This window comes from Larus michahellis, chromosome 7 (assembly GCF_964199755.1).
Source record: "Larus michahellis chromosome 7, bLarMic1.1, whole genome shotgun sequence".
Taxonomy (NCBI): domain Eukaryota; kingdom Metazoa; phylum Chordata; class Aves; order Charadriiformes; family Laridae; genus Larus; species Larus michahellis.
The window spans coordinates 48,674,296-48,692,443 of NC_133902.1; the positions used below are offsets into that span (position 1 = coordinate 48,674,296).

The window sequence follows — 18,148 nt, forward strand, 5'->3', positions numbered from 1 at the left end:
ACTCCTTCTCCTCCCTTGGTTCCTTCAACTATTTATGTGTTCCTAATTAGGTGAAAAGAGAAAAATCAATCTCTAAGAAAAGTGGAACTTACTTAAAGTAAATATCATACATACCTAATTAATTACTAAACAGTTGGTGTGAAAGCATCTCACAGTGGGAGAGCAGCAACACATTGTTCTCCAAGTGCCAAAGCTAGCAGGTACGGTCAGGAAAAAACCTAAATTGACCATCATGCAATGCATCCCCTCAGTGTACCAGAGGGTATGTAATGAGGTTTAAAAAAAAAATAGTTCTAATCCTGATTCCATTTCTTTCCATTAAAGGAGAAAACTGTAGCATTTACTTCCCTGTGTAATATTTCTTTCAAGATACTCTGCAAATATGTGCAAAAGTAAGCATAACTTTGAAGTACTGACAACACTGACTACCTAAGCATGATATTAGTGTAATAATGCAGGTATAACTCAAAAATAAGGACAGTTTCTTCACGCCCTGCAAGAAGTTGTCCTGAAACAGTGTATTCCTTATCCAGCGGTAACCTTTGTTCCTTACCTCAATGTAAAGCACTGCTAAAGCGTGACGTGCCAGCTCTAGGGTGTTATGACCAAGAGTGTCACCTAGCCCAAACTGGATGGGATAAGTCACATGCCCTGCTCAGGCAGGTGGCAGAGCATTTCTGTACATGAGGATTACTTCACTGTAAACATAACTACACTGGATTTTCTGCTCTACAGTACCATTTTATAAAGTGAATATGAGTTGGGGGATTACTCAGATTATTTCAGTCAAGAAAACAGCTTTCTGCAGCACCACAACACTAAAGCTTTGAGACTTTAGGAGGCTCCACCATAGCTCAGACGTTTTGATACAGAGATGCTGCCTATCTGTTGCACTTTTATAGGAGACACAAAACTTTGAGATGCATAATTTCTTTTCACTCTGAGCAACACCAAGAAAACCCTCAAATCTTGCTTCCAGTGTAAGGCTGATTAAATTGCACTCTCCCACCTTCCTGATCCTGTCAGTTATTTTTACAAGGATGGCATTTCCACCAGTCAACTTTTTCTCATGTACATGACAGTTACCCTTATTCTATACAGTCCCCTCTATTGAAAATCATGTACTAATAAATAAATTTTTTTATGCTAGTCATGCCAGTCACAATGCACCTGCTACCATTTCCCTCTCTCCATCTACTTTGCTATCACCTTAATGTAGTACTCAGGTACCTTTTTTTTCCGCATGCTATCTGAAGGCAATCTTGTTTCTGACTGCACCCACTTTAAAGGAATCCTCATGGTTCAGTGCTTGGAACGCTGCACAAGGATTCACTTGTTGTGGTGTACATTCATTTGGTTCTCATTTAATAACACTGAAGACAGTCTGGATTAAATGAAGAAAGATTCACAATTGAGAGTGCAGACAGTGCCAAGCTATAATTCTCACTGTGAACATGAACTTTTTTACTACAAGGTACAGGACAATGCCATTCTCCGTATAATTCTGTCAGTGTTTTATGAAGCAAATATGAAGTGAGGAAGTTTTTTTCTATTATTTGTTATCCTCCCTATTTTTGTCCCATGGAAAATATATTTTGTCTAGATACAATATTAACTTCCATACAAAACCAATCCAGTAGGGTTTGATTATCCAGGATGTGGGATATAAAGAAATCACTCAATTTGACAACAGTAAGTGTTCTCTTTGAAGACTTTTGCCAAACTCTGTACTACTTTGAAATTAGTTAAAAGTCATCAGGCCAGTGGTGTTCAAATATTTCAGTGTCTGTTAAGGCAACAGAAGCACCTGTGTTGGGGCATTCAATACACTGGGAATCAATTCTCAACTCTGATCTTAACTATGTAACTTGAAGTGGTAGTAATTTCTTTCTATAACACAAATCCTCTTTGCTTATGTGTTTCTTATTGCAGTAAAAAGCCTGAAATATTAAACATACAGAAGAATTAAATTAGAATTTGTAAACTGGCAATAATATTATTCTGTTTTCAATGTTCTAAATCCTTAAAGCTCAGCTTAAATAAGCGTCATGTACTAGCTCCTTAAACAGCGTTAGCAATGTAAACAGCATTTAAAAACGCAAGAAGTTCAACTTTATAAAAATTACATCCACAGGCTGTTAAGGGAGAATCTGCAAGAAATGTCAAACAATACTGTTCCTTGAGTACTCCACTGAAATAACAAGAAAGTTGCATCTGGAAACAGTTACTAGCACAGGACTTAAATAAAGTATTGCACTACCTTTAATGAACTAAATATTATTAATTAAGAGCCAGATATGACAGTGTGCCATCCAGCTGGCTTGTAATTCAATTAATTTACCTTCTTGGGAGATGACAATGGACTTTGATGATTTGATGGTTTTGCTGTCTAGAGTCCAGGTGACAGCTGCAGGGGGATCAGAGGAAATCCGACATTGTAAGACCAATTTTTCACCATCTACTACTTGAGCATCCCGAAGCTTCTCTGTAAAGGAAGGTGCTGTTCCTTTGCTTGCTGGTGGTTTGCTTGCTGTTACTTTGTTTTCAGCTTTTTTCCCAATTATTCCGCCATCCACCACCGCACACCCATGTTCACAATTTCTGTCGTTCTTCTCTTCTTTTTTCACTGCTGGTTTGGCAACAGGGGCTTGAGAATTGGGGGTCGCATTCTGGGCTTCAGAATTGGTGCGGGCATTTGGTGCTGGGGTGCTAGCGCTACCATTCTCTGCAGGTGGTTTTTTCTTTGAGCCCAGCACAGATCTGAAATCTGTAATAGCTGGTTTAGGAGGTGGCACCTTCTCAGGCAATGGGGTTTTTGGGGTGCCTTTCTTGGCCAGCACAGAGCGGAAGTCCACCTGCTGAGGAGCATGAACTTTCCTTTCCTCCTCTGACAAGGTCTTGGGTTTGACCTGCCGCTGCAGGTTTGCTCGGAAGTCCATTTGCTCGGCTGGGATTTCTTTCAATTCTTCCTCAGAAAAACTTTTGGTGCTGACTTTCTTGCCTAAAATGTCACGGAAATCAAGTTGCTCAGCTTCCTGCTGCCTCAAGCTCTCCTCTGTGTGTTCCCGAGTTTCCACTCGCCTCTTCAGCACACCTCGGACGTCTTCCTGCTCTTCCTCAGCTGCTCTGGTTTCACTGCTATTCTTTTTGAAGCCACTTGTTCTACCAAATGTTAGTTTACCATGATCTCCACCATCTCTTCGCTCTCCAGAGCCGGCTGATTCCCTCCCACTATGATCCAAAAAAGAAAAGAAAGAGAGAGCCAGGAAAGGGGCTGGTTTAAAAATGTCAGGGAACAATCTCAGAGCAGGAACAAAATGTGTTTATAGAAGGGGAGGTTGATTAGAGGAGCACACTCCATTAGTTTATTGCATCAATGATGACTTCAGGAGCCATATAAGGGCACAAACAAAAAAGATCTTCTCTACTCTGGCTTGGTACAATGTGCTTAGCCTGTATGATGAAAACAATTTGTTGGGTCACATTTGGGGATTAGGTTGAACAGCAGCCAGCCTGGGTCTGTAAGGGCAGGGAATTAACTGAGCAAAAAATAGAACCCACCCATGCAAGTCCCTGGGAAAAATACTCACTCTCTGAGCATTTCTGCTCTGGAAGCTGAACTCTCCCGCAGCATCAGAGACACCTGGCAGCTGCATTCTCCAACTTGGTTCCTGAAATATTTAAGTGAAATCAGAACAGCAGAGGTTTCTCCCTCCAAAACTGTAACTTGCCTGAGCTAAGTGACTGTGTGTTGCACTAAAGCAGCTCAAGCCCGGTGTGGCATCCTCCTTTTTATACCCAGCATTGTGGTGGTTAACTGAGTGGATTTGGTCCCCTTATGTTTGGAGCCAAGCTATCTCAAATAGCTTTTACTGATCTGTTGCTCTCTACACTGGGAACAACATACTCCCTGAACAAAAATCAAAGCAATTTACAGAATGAAACAGCTGCAAACAAACAAGCTAAAGGAAAACAAATACAAAAGCTGGAAAATCAAGGCAGAGGAAGGGGCTCTTTTGCAAAGTCGAAAAATCTTTCTAACTCTGCCTACTGTTTATTTATTCAAACCCAAGCTCTTAAGTTTTCTAATGTTAAGATACTAAAAGCAGGGTCTCATTTCCTTCCCTCCCCCCCGGCCCAACCAATCAGCAAAACCCATCTACATGGATTGCTCCAGCCTGTACATGTTTATATTAAAAAACATAAAAGTGTCACCATATATGGTGCTGAGTACTTATTCTTCCTTTTGCAGAGGAATACCATGGATGCCTTCTGGAAAGGGCTCTCATTAAAGAATTCATTTAAAGTGCTCCCCCCTCCCCACTGCTCCCTCCCTCCCACAGATATATATCATTCTTCTAGCCCCAAACAGCTCGTCTCCACTTAACACAGGAGATGCCAAAAGCAAAATTTAACTCCCCCAGGGCAGCAGTTGTGTAACTGTTGCTACCACTCCTCTGAACTGCTATTAAAAGACCAGACCTGAATCGATTAAGGACTAGAGATATCTTTTATTGGTGAAAAAAACCCTTTAGTTCTTCCCAGTTTAAGTACAAGCTTGTAAATGGGCTACAAACTCCTGGATGATTTTTCTTTTTGAAACAAACATAATTTTTGCTACTGAAAACACTTCCTGGACATGAACAAAACAGATGTGTGTTGGGGGGAGGAAGGAGAGAGGCGGGTTTTCCCAGCTGTGTTCTCCTTTCAAAAGACTTGATAGATAAGAGCACCTTCAAGTCCACTTTGCCCTGAAGTTTAAAACACAGGCTCAAGAGTGTCTTTCTGTTAGATTGCCATAAACCTACTGTCTGGCCTGTTTTTTAAATAGTGCATGGAATTCCGAGATATGGTTCTGTTTGGGTGAATATACTATAATTTCACCTATTTGCAATTTACAATGAAGTCACACAGTAGGCAAGATCATTAGCACAGATGCAGCACTAATTTTGGTCTTTATAATAGCAATTAGTGCCATCAGCTTTTCAGATGGATTTCCCTTGCTTTCTGTTGCTTTAGAAAATGAAACAGTGGATCAGCCTAACATGAAAATCAAGCTTTTAATACCAAGAAGAAATTGGTGAGGTTGACTGAAGTAACTGGATTAAAGAGTAAAGGCCCTGCTGGGGGGTCTTATTTGACCATAAGAGCGTTAACAAGAAGAAGCCATAGAAATGTTTTCAAAACTTTAGATCCAACAAGCCAGAATATATACACTCGAAATTATTATTGAAGGCAATCCATAAGGACAGCACTGAAAGCCACAACCCTAAATTCCTTCAATACAAAAGACTAGAGAACATCTGAGTATCAAACCGAAACTGTCCAAATGGCAGGAGAGGATCCACATCAATGCAGAGGGTATTGAACTTAGACCTGCACTGGAGACCTGCCATTCTTATTTCTTCTTCTGTATGACCTCCATTTGGAAGCAAGAGAAACAGAAAGAAGGAAAGACAAACGGAAAGATAAATGGAAAGAATTGCATGTCACCTCCTCCCAACATATTGATTGGCATCAAATGGTGGTAGGGTACCAACATTGCTGAAAACCTGTTGTCTTCAAACAATGCATTTCAAACTGGCCCCTTTTGCCACTATTGAAACTCAATACTTTTTTTCCTGCTTCTCAGAAGCTTTTAAGAAAAGCAGACACACTCTGAAACTGCTCAAATACTTTCTCATTCACCAGTGCTACAGGGCTGTTAGTGGCCTGTTGGTTTACAAGAAGTTCCCTCCCATAAGTCTCCTAGAGCTCAACTACTCTTCCTTCAGAACTTAAAGACAATGCAAAGCTGACAAAGTAGAAGCCATGCAAGCTGAAGTATAGACAATGTACAGCATACATCAACTAGGGAGGCACCACTGCTCAGCTTCTGTCATGACTGTATGGCAAAAATATTTGCCCACAAGAATTGTGTCACCAGTGGGAGAGGTTACAGTAACAGAGGCAGCACTCTCCCAGGAGAGGGATCTAGGGATGCTGAATGTGGTCCTGAGCACTGCGAAGAATAATGGCGTTTCTGCAGGACCCATTCCTGCAATGCGTCTTTCCCTCTGCAAATTCTTTACATATGCAAAGAAGCAAATAAGGAAGGCAGAATAAACCTCTCTAAACTAAGCTATTTTTCACAGGGTTTGGAAAATAAAGGAGGGGGTAAGAAAGCAGGAGAGCGTTTTGTTCTTTCTATTTTTAAAACCTTGGGAAGCACTTATAAGTTATGGCAACAGTGGGACACAGAAGTACCTAGAGGGAAAAATGATTCGCAAGGTAGTTTTTTGATGTTAATTATGACATCTGATTCAAGCGAATGGGTGAAAACTAGACCACTGGATACAAACCTGGAGTCCATGTCTGATTCATCATATCCCTGTTCAAAAATGTAGCCTTCTCAGGGCAAGTCCTCCTCCCAATGAAATCAAAGTGAGTTTAGTTACTGGTTTTAGGAGCAGGGAGAACATAATTTCGTCTTCTGAATTCAGTTGGAGAGTCTAAAAACGTGAATTTAATAACACTGACCCACCTTGGAGATCATAAGATGGAAAAAGAGAAACAAGCCAAGAAAAATTAAGAAGGACTGGATGGTTTAGATGCTAAATTCAATCAAGAATAATTCTGGAAACATTGTAAATATTTTTACATTTACGCAACTTCAGAATCTAGGCAAGGCAAAATACATAGGGGCAGTTAGAATAAATAGAACTTTTCAGTACGCAAGCACTACTTCAAGTCTTTCACGTCTCTGCTGTTTTGAATCTCGGTAATAACAGTATTACTTCTGCAACTTGAGGTTCTCCGTGTTGGCATTTTATCAACAAAAGATAAAGACAGATCTTAGTGGCTCTGTTATTGTGGAATAATGATAGACGTGGATAAAACCTATGCTTTGTAGCTATGCTCTAAAAAAGTGTCTGGAAGTGTTGACTATTGCAGGATGGCTTTGCAGAATGCCATGCACAGGACTTACCTTTAAAATGTCAAGGAATAATAATAATAAAAACCTCACCAAAAACAAATAAAACCCCAGCTGCAAAGCCTGAAGCAATTTTAAAAATAGCTCTCTGTCCTATTGTGGGATCAGTTTTCCCTGGAATGGCTTTCATGTTCAAAATATCTTGAAATATTAGTTTCTTGGCAGAATGTACTCAAATATTTTCACTGAACCTTAGATGAGACTTATTGTCTGCGTGTCCCTAAGAAGCACTCTCTGGAGGAAGAGGAAAAAAAGCACTGTTAATTATAGTGTGGGGACACATCGAAAATTCTTTCTATCCTACTAAGTGTGAAAAAAGTATTGCAGAGCAAATTACATTTTTTTAAAGAATGAACTGAAAGGGGCAAAGAAGCTGAAATCTAACTATAGCTGGTATTTCAGCGCAGGTAGCTGCAAAGACACAGAATGAGGGTTTGCAACTCTTTTGTGAGTTAGTTAAATGGAGAGAAAGTCCAGACTCCATGAAGCTTTAACCCCAAAGAAAGCAACTAATCTACTGGATCACAACTTTAGCTGACATAAAGCAGAGTACCTCTACTGGCTTCAAAGAGGACGCACTGGTTCACCTTACTTGAGGCTTTGCCCAAAAGTTCTTTATACCTGAAAGACCAATCATTTTATTTGCATTTTACAGCATTGAGTGGGGGAATGGAACGCGAAAGGGTCATGGTTTTCTTTCCTAACAACAGACAATGTGTTGATAGCAGAAAACAAGGTTTGCAAACTGTATTTTACAGAAAGATAGAGCTATATTTGTTTAGTGTAATCTAATATTATAACTGTTTTTATATAACTTGTATTGCAGAGTATTTGAGGTGCCACTGATTTATAAGATGAATGTTTACCTCTGATTTTAATCAGATTGCCAGAATCTCTAAATCAGATTAATCAACACTAACCGAACTTCTATGGAAGATGGAGCAGGGGAGAAGAGAAACACTCAGCATCTGAGAAGACAAAAGGTTAAGAAAGCAGATGATTTGTTTAAGTAACTGCAGGAGGATTTCTGAGGTCTCTCACGTTGACTGTGCTGTTATAAAGATAAAGGCTTTGCTCAACAAACACAGTCTCTGTCCAGTACTCCCAGTTTCTTTGCTTACCTCTTCACATACGACGTATACACTGACTGAAAGAACATACTGGGATGAAACGATACCAGTGCTTGCATCAGTGGAAGGATGCAAATGACAGGAGAGGAGAAAGATGTCTGTGGTTTTCTGAGTCAAAAAAGGATTGTAATTTCCCATTTAAATCACGAGGGTTTCACAGAGACTCTGACTGATTTCTTATCCCTCATCTTCATGGGCTGGAATTTTGCAGGCTGTAAAATGTTCAAATTTCAATAGACGAACCACAGTAGTGGGTGAATCTGTTGTTCTTTTTATATTTATGCAACACCATTCCTTGAGGCCTGAGTTATAACAGGCTCAATGGAACATTATTAGGACAATTAAAATGAAGAATGCAAGTGTAGAGGAATTGAAGGTCTGTGTTAAGTTTAAAATAAGGACCAGGGGAGGCTACAATGACTACCCTTAAAAGTCAGACTTACTAGTCTGCTATATAGTAAAAGGCAAAGCAAACACATATTCTAAATAATGCTGAGGGAGGGAAAGACAGAAAGCCAACCAGCAATCATTGATGGATCACACTAGGATCACACTGGGCTACACACCCTTTTCAGCTCACTGTGATGAAAGGAGAAAGAATTATGAAGAGACAAATAGATCTTTTGTTAAACCCCAATTTTTAAGACCAGAGTTTTAATTTGTGAGCAGCCAACACAAAAGGAGAATTGTGGAGGTATTAGGACAGAATTCAGAGCTTAAGAATAATGGGGAAGAAAATTGGAAAATAATTAACACTAGTAGGAAACAATGCCCAGACTAAATTAAGGGAGTTGAAGAAAGAATGACTCCCTAAGAGCAGCTATGCGACATGATTCTAAAATTAATACATGAAAAGAAGCTGCACATTTTATTTGAAAAGAAAATGATTATGTTTAAAAATAGCCCACTGTCAAATTCTCTATAAACTCTTCAGTGAGTTGACTTGTGGTTTCACAGTTATTCCATATCTTTAATGGACTTTGTAGGAGTTTTTGAGAGAAAGACTCTAAATGCAGCTTTCCTCCTCTCAGGTACTGTTAAGACTGTTTCTGAATATATAAACAATTCTCAATCAAGTATTCAAGACAAATGCAGGCCGTTCAAAAGCTATTTAGACAAGACTATTTGCTGCTGAAAATTATTTTAGCTCTATTGCAAACTTGAAGTTATACAGCTGACATTTGGCTCCTTGGATATTCCTGAGGCAGCTAATTCTCTGTATATAAGCAATTGCCTAAAAGCATATGGCTTTCTGTCCCCCAAACAGTAACTGAAATTTTACAAACGCAGCAGGGTAAAAAGAGGTATCAGCATTCCCCTTGCTCCAATTGCAGCATTGGATTAGAAATTATGGATTAGAAAAAAGGCAACATGAATGCATTTATCTTTGTGGGATCCCCAGCTATTCCTCCAGTAAAAGGATTAGGGAATAACTGAAACTAACACATAACCTGCTGTGTTGTTTTCTAGCTATAAACTTCTTCTCACCCCCCAAAAAATTGTTCTCCTCTGCTAATTTTCTGAAATAATTTATTTTCTAAGTGTACATTCTGCTATGTTCTACAGTCATGATATTGTCAGGCTTCCACTTTGACAAATCTCTTCAGTGGTGAATTTGGTCTGGGTGATCACCAACTACACCTGATCATTAATGTTGACTTGCTCAAGTCAGCCACAACAAAGTCTTCCACAAAGCCCTCTTGTCTCTCCTTTGTTCATCCTGTTCTCTTTCCTTTTTCCATCCCTGAAGTTTTGCTGAAATATCTCATTCTCTTTCATTCAAGTGAAACCATCAGCATATCATAAGAGAAGATGCCCATGTCCAAGACATGTAAACCACAGTGTGGAAACGTACCAGTAGAAGGCAGCAATTGTCACGGTTTGGCCTGCTCTCTTGTGTAATGCTTTGCGAGCTTAATGAAATTCAACTGACATTTCTAATCCCACCAGAGGTGCTGAGTATTAGAAACGCCACTGATCCCCAAAGAGACTTTTCTTAGATGCAAGGATGTATGTAGATATGACCTTCACAAATCAGCATTATGAATGCCCTAGATGACCTGGCCTGATTATGAACAAGCCAACTGCCCTGAAATGACTCAGTTCACAATTTATTGCAGAGTAGAAAGGGTTTAAATCTACTGAAGATCTTATTTGCAAAAAGGTCATGACACGTATGGCTCTAGCCACACAAATCTTAGTAATAAGACTTGAAATTAAGTGTAGAAAAACCTCATTATAGGAAATCTTGATAAACAACGGCTATAATTTTCTAAAGTGCCCTTTCCTGGGGAAAAGTAAGTGCCTCATCTGACTTTAAATACTAAAATATACAGAGGCTAGTTTGTGGCTGCCTGTGGTAGTCTATGGAAACATACCTTAGAGCGAGGCATCCACACCGTGATATGTCTACCATTCAGGCTACACTGGTTGGAAAATAAATTATAACTATAAAAGATTAAACTCACTGTTTAGAGGCTAAACAGTTTAAATTTATTAAGAAACGCGCTCCCTCCTTGGGTTAGGAAGACGTGTAATTTATTTGCCTGCAGGCAAAGGACAATTCAGTTTTAAAATTTTGTGCTAGACTGAAGTATATGAAAAAAAACAAACTAGTTTATAGCATGAAAAAAGACAAAAAACCACCATAAAGCCAGGCAAGTGCAAGCGGTGCAGAACATTTCGTAATACTGGGCAGTATCTGTCTAAACTGCCTACTGGACTAGTCCATCTGGACTAAAAAGCTGGCGTGTAGAACAGAGCAGATAATTTTCTTCCAGTGCAATGGATTTAAATATCCATGACGGTTAAATTAATTTTAAAAAAGAAAGTCACAAATATTAGCCAACTAAGGCAATACATCTATGCACAGTAAATAGCATAGAATGTTTGAAGTTGTACACTGTTTTCTATAACCACATAGGGGATATGTAATTACATCCCATCTTCACCATTGGAGGTGGAAAATGCTGTGGCACTTTCGACAAGGTAAAGAACCAGAAAATCTGATTCTTCATCTAAAGGACAGTTCTTTTACCAGAAAAATAAATAATTCAAAACAGCTCTTCCAAATTTTTTAGGAATGACAAGAAATTCAAAGCATCAGGGTGTCTCATTTCAAAGATACATCAGAAAAAGGAGACTACAAATTCCACATAAAGTTCCGACATTTCAAACATGGCCAGGAAACACTTTCTCCCATTAATGGTATGGATCATAATCTTGTGGAATGGCCCTTCCTGATCAGGTTGTTCCCATGGAAAGCAGGCATCCTTACAAATACCCAGAGAGATGCCAAACATAATAGAAGATAACTCCAAAATCAAGACATTGATTGTGGTTTTCCTTGCTAGAAACCCAAATTGCTTCCCATACTGCTGCCACAAAACTTTGATTTTCAGGATCCCAAAAGGAAACTCTGTACTGCTTTGTCCTTCTTTCTGGCTCTTTTTGTGTTTCCTCTTTCCTCTTTGAGTTTTACTGGTTCTTTTCATCCCTCAGAAATAATTTGTTCCTTTAGTACCCTACTGTTTTGTGTGAATAGGAGGAAACTCTTGCGTTCTTCAAGCTCTTCTCATGGCAAACATACCTGAGCTGAATTTCATATTGTCCTGCGTGATGAGACTGCACATTCCTCAATATCAGTGTGAAGATGTCTTCATTTTGCAGGATTTCACATGCTGTTCCTGGCATTATTTCTTGTCCATTTTTAAACCAGTGAACAGTGGGGAAAGGATCTCCAGCAATGGCACAGGATATAAGGACATTTTGCCCAGGAGCTGCTGTCACTGATCTCGGTTTGCTAATGAACCAGGGCTGAATACCATCCTGAGGTTCTGTAGTTTACAAACACAGTTTACAAATCAGGAGAAAATGCCAAAGCTAATAAGGCATTTGTAACTAATACAAGGGAACTTGTAACTAATAAGCTAACTAATTTCAGGGAACGCAATCACAGGCAAGCAAAGTTATTTTGAACATGCAGGGTATAAGTTTGTAATCTGAAAATAAGTCAGGCTTTAATTTTGGCAGTAACTTGTGTTGGTACTAAAAGTAATCATTTACTTGTCACTTTACTGGCTTAATCCAGGCTTATATTAGGAGCTAAACAAAGGGACTTTAAAGCTGCCCTAAAAGGAATCTTGAAGATTTGTCCTTAGAGAATATGGGTAGGAATAGCTTTAAGGGCAAGTGACAGTACTATCACTGCTGTGCAGTTGAGAGCTCATGTAATAAATCATCATTAACAATTGCATAAAATTGCATTAAATATAGAAGACTGACCCTGAGGCTAGATCTCAGGGGAGCTTGGAGAATAGAGGAAGGTCTGAATTCAGAGCAGACAGTGACAACAGACTACAAACCCACCCCTGGAGGCACAGCTCACTGAGATCCTGGGGTTAAGATCCTTTACATTAAAAATAATAAAAGTCTCCCATCGATTTCCAATAATCCTTAGTAATGACTATGGGAAAATGTTGGCGTACAGCAAGTCTAGTCCACTCTCATGAAGGCAGTGAATTCCCAGTCACAGGAAGTTTGTAGGTACTTCACTGTTTACTGTGGCATTTACATCATATGTGGAGATTCAAAGCCAATTTTTTTGCACCTAGTTCTCAAATTGCAGAAATCATGTGTTCCTCACCTGCTACCACTACAATGCTAATATTAAAACCAGGATACCTGGCTCCTAGACAGCTTTTCCAAATACTCAGGGCTTTAATTAGAAAGAAAAACATCATTAAATGGTTTACATTAAGTCCATAGCTAAGTAAGCCTTACAGTTATAATTTGAAGCTGCACTTAGCAAAAGTTTTGCACTGTCCCTAGGAATAGGACTCAGGAATGCATTTTTGAAATAGTAACATAATGTTCCAGACTGAAAAGATTTTTTTAAAGTTGCTTCTGCTCAATATCCTTTTTAATTCAGATGCAGAGGCTGAGAACTCCTAGCATCTTTCACAACAGACATTATAAACACTCATGTACTTTAAATAGACACTCCACCAGTACATTAGAATTATTTTCTTTTAGCATTTCCTAAGGTGGAACTTTATACCTTGTACCGTCAATGTAGCCTGGGTCTGAGTTTCTCCTAATTCATTCCAGGCTTCACAGGTATATTTGCCTGTGTCTTCAGGAAATACTTCTTGGATGTACAGACTATACTCATTGCCTTTCTTCTCAAAGTGGAAATCTTCTGTCTCTTGGATTTCTTTTCCATTGTGCAGCCAGATAATTTCAGGAGGTGGGTTAGCTGAAAAATAGGGAACAATGAAAATCAGAGACACACACAAAACCCCACCATATATTGATTAAGAAAATGAACAAGGTTGGTTGTTTTTTGCCATCTGATTCCTGCAATTTCAGGAATCTCATTAGCTCTGTTGATGCTGTGTAATGTATTACAGTTAAAATACAAATGAATAAGGGAAACATCTATACAATAGAGAGGGAGAATGAGTTCTAGATCCCACAAAGGGGTTATCAAGGGTTTCTTACCGAAGTTCATACCAGGACTGCTCTTTTCTGCAGCACAAATCTTACCCCAGCTGACATGAATTCAATCTTGTTTGGTTCACAACAAAAGCTATTACAAGTCCACCGAGACTTAGTTTTAGTTCAACAGCAGGACCCAATAATAACTCTATTATTACCATTATTCCAATAAAGAAACACTTGTACAGGTCTGAACACATTAACACTGCATAACGTTCATTCACTCTGAAGATCAGATTAGACAAACCTAGCTTTTACTTTTTAGAAAATTGGTTCCTTGAAATATTATTTCCAAATGCAAAGACACCTGCAAAAAGAAAAGGTCAGTGGAAAAAAGCACATACTTTGCAGCAGGGTCTAAAATTTTTAAATAATACTGTTCTGTAGCTACGCACCCGATACCTCGACAGTCATTATCACTTGACTTCCGTCCATTACTTTGAGGTCAGTCAGGCCTTTAAGGAAGATGGGTGCAAAAGTCTTGTTTAACTTGGCAGCCTGTGCACTTTCTGCTTTCTTGCTGCTTTTCTTTTCTGTGAAGTCAAGAAGAGAACAAAAGTGGTTTCTTACTGGAATTTTCATGAACAATTTTAACTCACTCTGGGGTCAAACTGATTTTGAGTCAGTGGTCTTGTTTCAGCTCTCAGAAGGCAAAAATCACTGAAACTACCCAATATAGCTGTTTTGCCTTGCCGGTAGTCCAAGCAGAAAGGCAAGAAATGGGAACGGAACTGTCTTTCCTCCAGGGATCCTTTTAAATCATTGTAACAAATATCATAGAGCATCACACAGAAAGTTACACTCATTTTCCCCAAGTACACATGCTCAGGTGCAAAAAAAACCCCTCAAAAACTTGTAACCAACAATTCAATGCCTTTAATCACTGCTAAATTCACATAAAAATTTTAAAATATTTTACAAGTTGCTATTCTCATGATTGATGAGTTAAAAATGTAAACTCACAGGAATATAGGATTCACCACTCTGTATGAAACTACAAACCATTTGGATTGTTAGATGGTCAATATCAAATGGGTTTGAGTTCACCCATCTACAAGAAGGGCTTAAAGGAAGATCCAGAGAATTATAGGTCCATCAGTCTTACTTCAGCCCCTGGGAAAGTTCCGACACAAATCCACCTGAGGGCTTTCACAAGTCAAACGGAGCACATGATTGGGAAAAGCCAGCACAGATTCACCAAGGGCAAATAGTACTTGACAAACCTGATTGCCTTCTGCAACAAGGCCACCTGCTTGGTTGATGTGGGGTGAGCAGTGGACATTGTCTACCTGCATTTCTCCAAGGCTTCTGACACGGTTCCCCACAGCCTCCTCCTAGAGAAACGAATGGGTTACGGTCTGGACAAGTGGTCATGTGGTGTGTGGGGAAGTGGCTGACAGGCCACCCCTAAAGGGTGGTGGTAAATATCTCCTTTTCAAACTGTCACAAGTGGCATCCCCCAGGAATCAATACTGGGACAAACACTGTTTAATATAATTATAAGTGATCCAGATGATGGGATCAAGTGTACCCTGATGTTTCCTTGATGATACGAAACTGAGTAGGGAAGCGGACACTTCAGAAGAGAGAGCCACCCTGCAGGAAGAACTGGATAGGTTTTATGAAGTTCAACAAGACCAAGTCTTGTATCTGGGAAAACATAATCCAGGAGTGCAACACAGACTGTGATCTACTTGGCTGGGGAGCAGCTCTGTGGAAAGGGACCTGGGTGTCCCGGTGGACAACAAGCTCAATATGAGTGAACAGTGCACTGCAGCAGTTAAGAAAGCTAACAGGATGCTGGGTTGCATCAATGAGGGCATCAGCAGCAGGGATAATGAAGTCATTATCCCATTCTACTCAGAACTTGTCAGACCACACCTGGAATACTGTATTCAATTTTGGTCCCTGCTATACAAAAAAGGCTGGAGAGGGTTCAGAGAAGGGCGACTAAGATGATCAACGGACTGTGAAGCCTGCCATATGAGGAAAGGCTGAGATAATTGGGTTTGTTCAGCCTTGAGAAAAGGAGGCTTAGGGGAGATCTTATCACCATGTTCCAATATTTAAAGGGTGGCTACAAAGAAGATGGAGACTCCCTTTTTACAAGGAGTCACATGGAAAAGACGAGGGGTAATGGATGCAAGTTACTCCTGGGGAGATTCCAATTGGACATAAGAGGAAAATTTTTCACAACGAGAACAATCAGCCATTGGAATAGTCTCCCCAGGGAAGTGGTGGATTCCACCATTATTGGACACTTTTAAGATTCAGCTGGAGACGGTGCTTGGCCACCTTGTCTAGACTGTACTTTTTCCAAGAAGGTTGGACTGGATGATCCTTGAGGTCCCTTCCAACCTGTTATTCTATGATTCTGTGAGTCTGTACTCCTCTGCTGTATTACACTTAGCCAGCTGACTGATGATGGGAAAGACTGAAATCTGAGGTTATCAACATCTATCACAAAACAAACTGTTGGATTAGCTTTTTTTTTTTTTTCTGAGGTTGTACAAACAAATGATGAGTGCTGGAGTTAAATTAATCACTCCTAAAAGTAAAATCTATCTGTGATAGATACATAATTTCCAGTATCCACACTGGTCTCCTCTGTCTTAGATTCAGAGGCTATGAAGCAAGATCATTTAACTGTGGCCTATATGATGCACTAGACCAGGAGAGATACTTTTGCTCTAAAAACCTGGGCAAAGACAATTCTGAAGCCAAAGCAGTGATCATGACCAAATGTAAGAAGTCATAAATATTTATCGGTCACTTGGATACACTTTTTATTTTGTTTAGCTTGAGTTCAGATGTCTTACGTCTTGCCTTTAAAATGCCAACTCTACTTTCTGTCCATACATGAAAATAGCTTAATTTTGCTTATTTCCACCTTCAAAATATTCAAAGGTATACCGAGATCATCCCAAATGGTATTACAGCAACACAAAGTGCCTGGCTGGAAAAAAACCACCATTCATAAAAGGATGGTGATTAGAAAAACTGAAAGCACCTCACTGAGCAAGTCCACCAAAGCTCCTGGAGGCAGAAAGTTAAACTTGTCCCAGGGTTATTTGAGCTCAATGTAAATTTGGAAGCCGCCTCAAGAGGAAGTTTTTCCTCTTCTCTAGCAAAGCTTTTTCTAGCCAAAATCTTGTCTCGCTGGCATATGTTGTAGGTCTTTTCTTGGCACTGAGCAGTGAGACATTGATGCATGTGAGAATGGAAATATGGGACTTGAGCGAGACCCACTCAGCTCGGTGTTACGGACTTACTACTCCGAAATGCCTGATTCACCATCAGGCCACATTGATCAGTCTTAGGACTTCCTATAGCACCTGCTTGTAAGTGACTAACGCTGTGTAGAAAATAGCCATGCAGTTGGATACCATATTCATCTGTTTTGTACTGTTTACTCAGGGAAACAGCTTCAAACAACTGCTGTACTAAGCAATATCAGCACATGCTCCTTTGCTAATGCCTTACAGAAAATCCCTTTGTCTTTCAAACTGAAACAGACCTGGGAGGGAAAGCAGAAATCCATATAATGGGAAAAAGGAGGAAAACAAGAAGAAAGAAGGAAAAGGAAAAAACAAGAAAGTAATAAGACAGGAAAGACACATAGAAAAAAAAAAGAAAGAAAAGGACACTTAAATGATAATGTTTCTGTTATCTCTTTTATTGAAATAATTCATAACATTGCAAACCAAGATGGCAGATATGCAGTAAAAGGAGAGTAGGGAAATGAAAATAAAAACAGAGGTGTGGTTCTAGACCAACAGAGAAACAGACTTGGGGTATGATCAGAGAAGTTCATGCTTTAGAGAAGGACAGACAACAAAAAAAGAGCTGAAACAGCTCCCACAAGAGAGTTAGCGGTGACCAGGAAACAAATTTGCTGGTAGTGGTTCTAACAACAATCCTCCCAGAACAGACTGAGCTGCCTCCAGCAGAGCCCTGGTACAAACAGGTTTAAGTACTAGCAGCACTCCACATCCCTCGCAACTGGCTCTTTGCTTTATTAGACTGACAAGCCTCTTCCATGTAATCTAAATAAATGGATTTTTGTAATCAAGGAAGACAATACAGTATAACAGCCCCGGCTTATTAAAAAGAAATGGGTGAGCAACTACAGAAGGAATAGAGCACAATCATTTCCCCAAAGGAATTTTTTAGCAATGTTAACTCCTCCAAAACATGTGCTGTAGAAATTCAAGTTTCATGTACTGGAATAAAACCACCTTCTTGCACGGAGCTGCATAAACATTAAAAGGAAGCAAATAATTCACAGTAATTGCATATATGAATCACAAACCTAACAAGATTACAAAAAAATTAGTCGTCACTTTCTGAAATTATCTCAGGCATATGTATCCTACGCTGGTGAGGAAACCTGATATGAGTGACATTGAGAAGCTTTACTGGGGGTGGAGGGCTCTACCCCTAAAAGAATGACCTGCAGCATTAAAGGATAAAGAGCAACTTACTGATCAGTGCTCACTATTTGTAAATGAAGCTGTCAAACTGAAATTAAGGAGGCCAGAACGTG

General features: G+C 39.6%; 1 protein-coding gene across 1 annotated transcript in view; it reads right to left on the reverse strand.

Moving 5' to 3' along the window:
- MYLK (myosin light chain kinase) overlaps positions 1–18,148 on the reverse strand; it is a 220,034-nt gene that overhangs the window by 73,869 nt on the left and 128,017 nt on the right. Inside the window, exons 12-16 of the mRNA XM_074593871.1 lie at positions 13,998–14,135; positions 13,163–13,360; positions 11,693–11,939; positions 3,591–3,671; positions 2,342–3,231 (exon numbers count right to left, since the gene is read on the reverse strand). Coding sequence (XP_074449972.1) covers positions 2,342–3,231; positions 3,591–3,671; positions 11,693–11,939; positions 13,163–13,360; positions 13,998–14,135 — 1,554 coding nt within the window. The remainder of the gene's footprint in view (positions 1–2,341; positions 3,232–3,590; positions 3,672–11,692; positions 11,940–13,162; positions 13,361–13,997; positions 14,136–18,148) is intronic.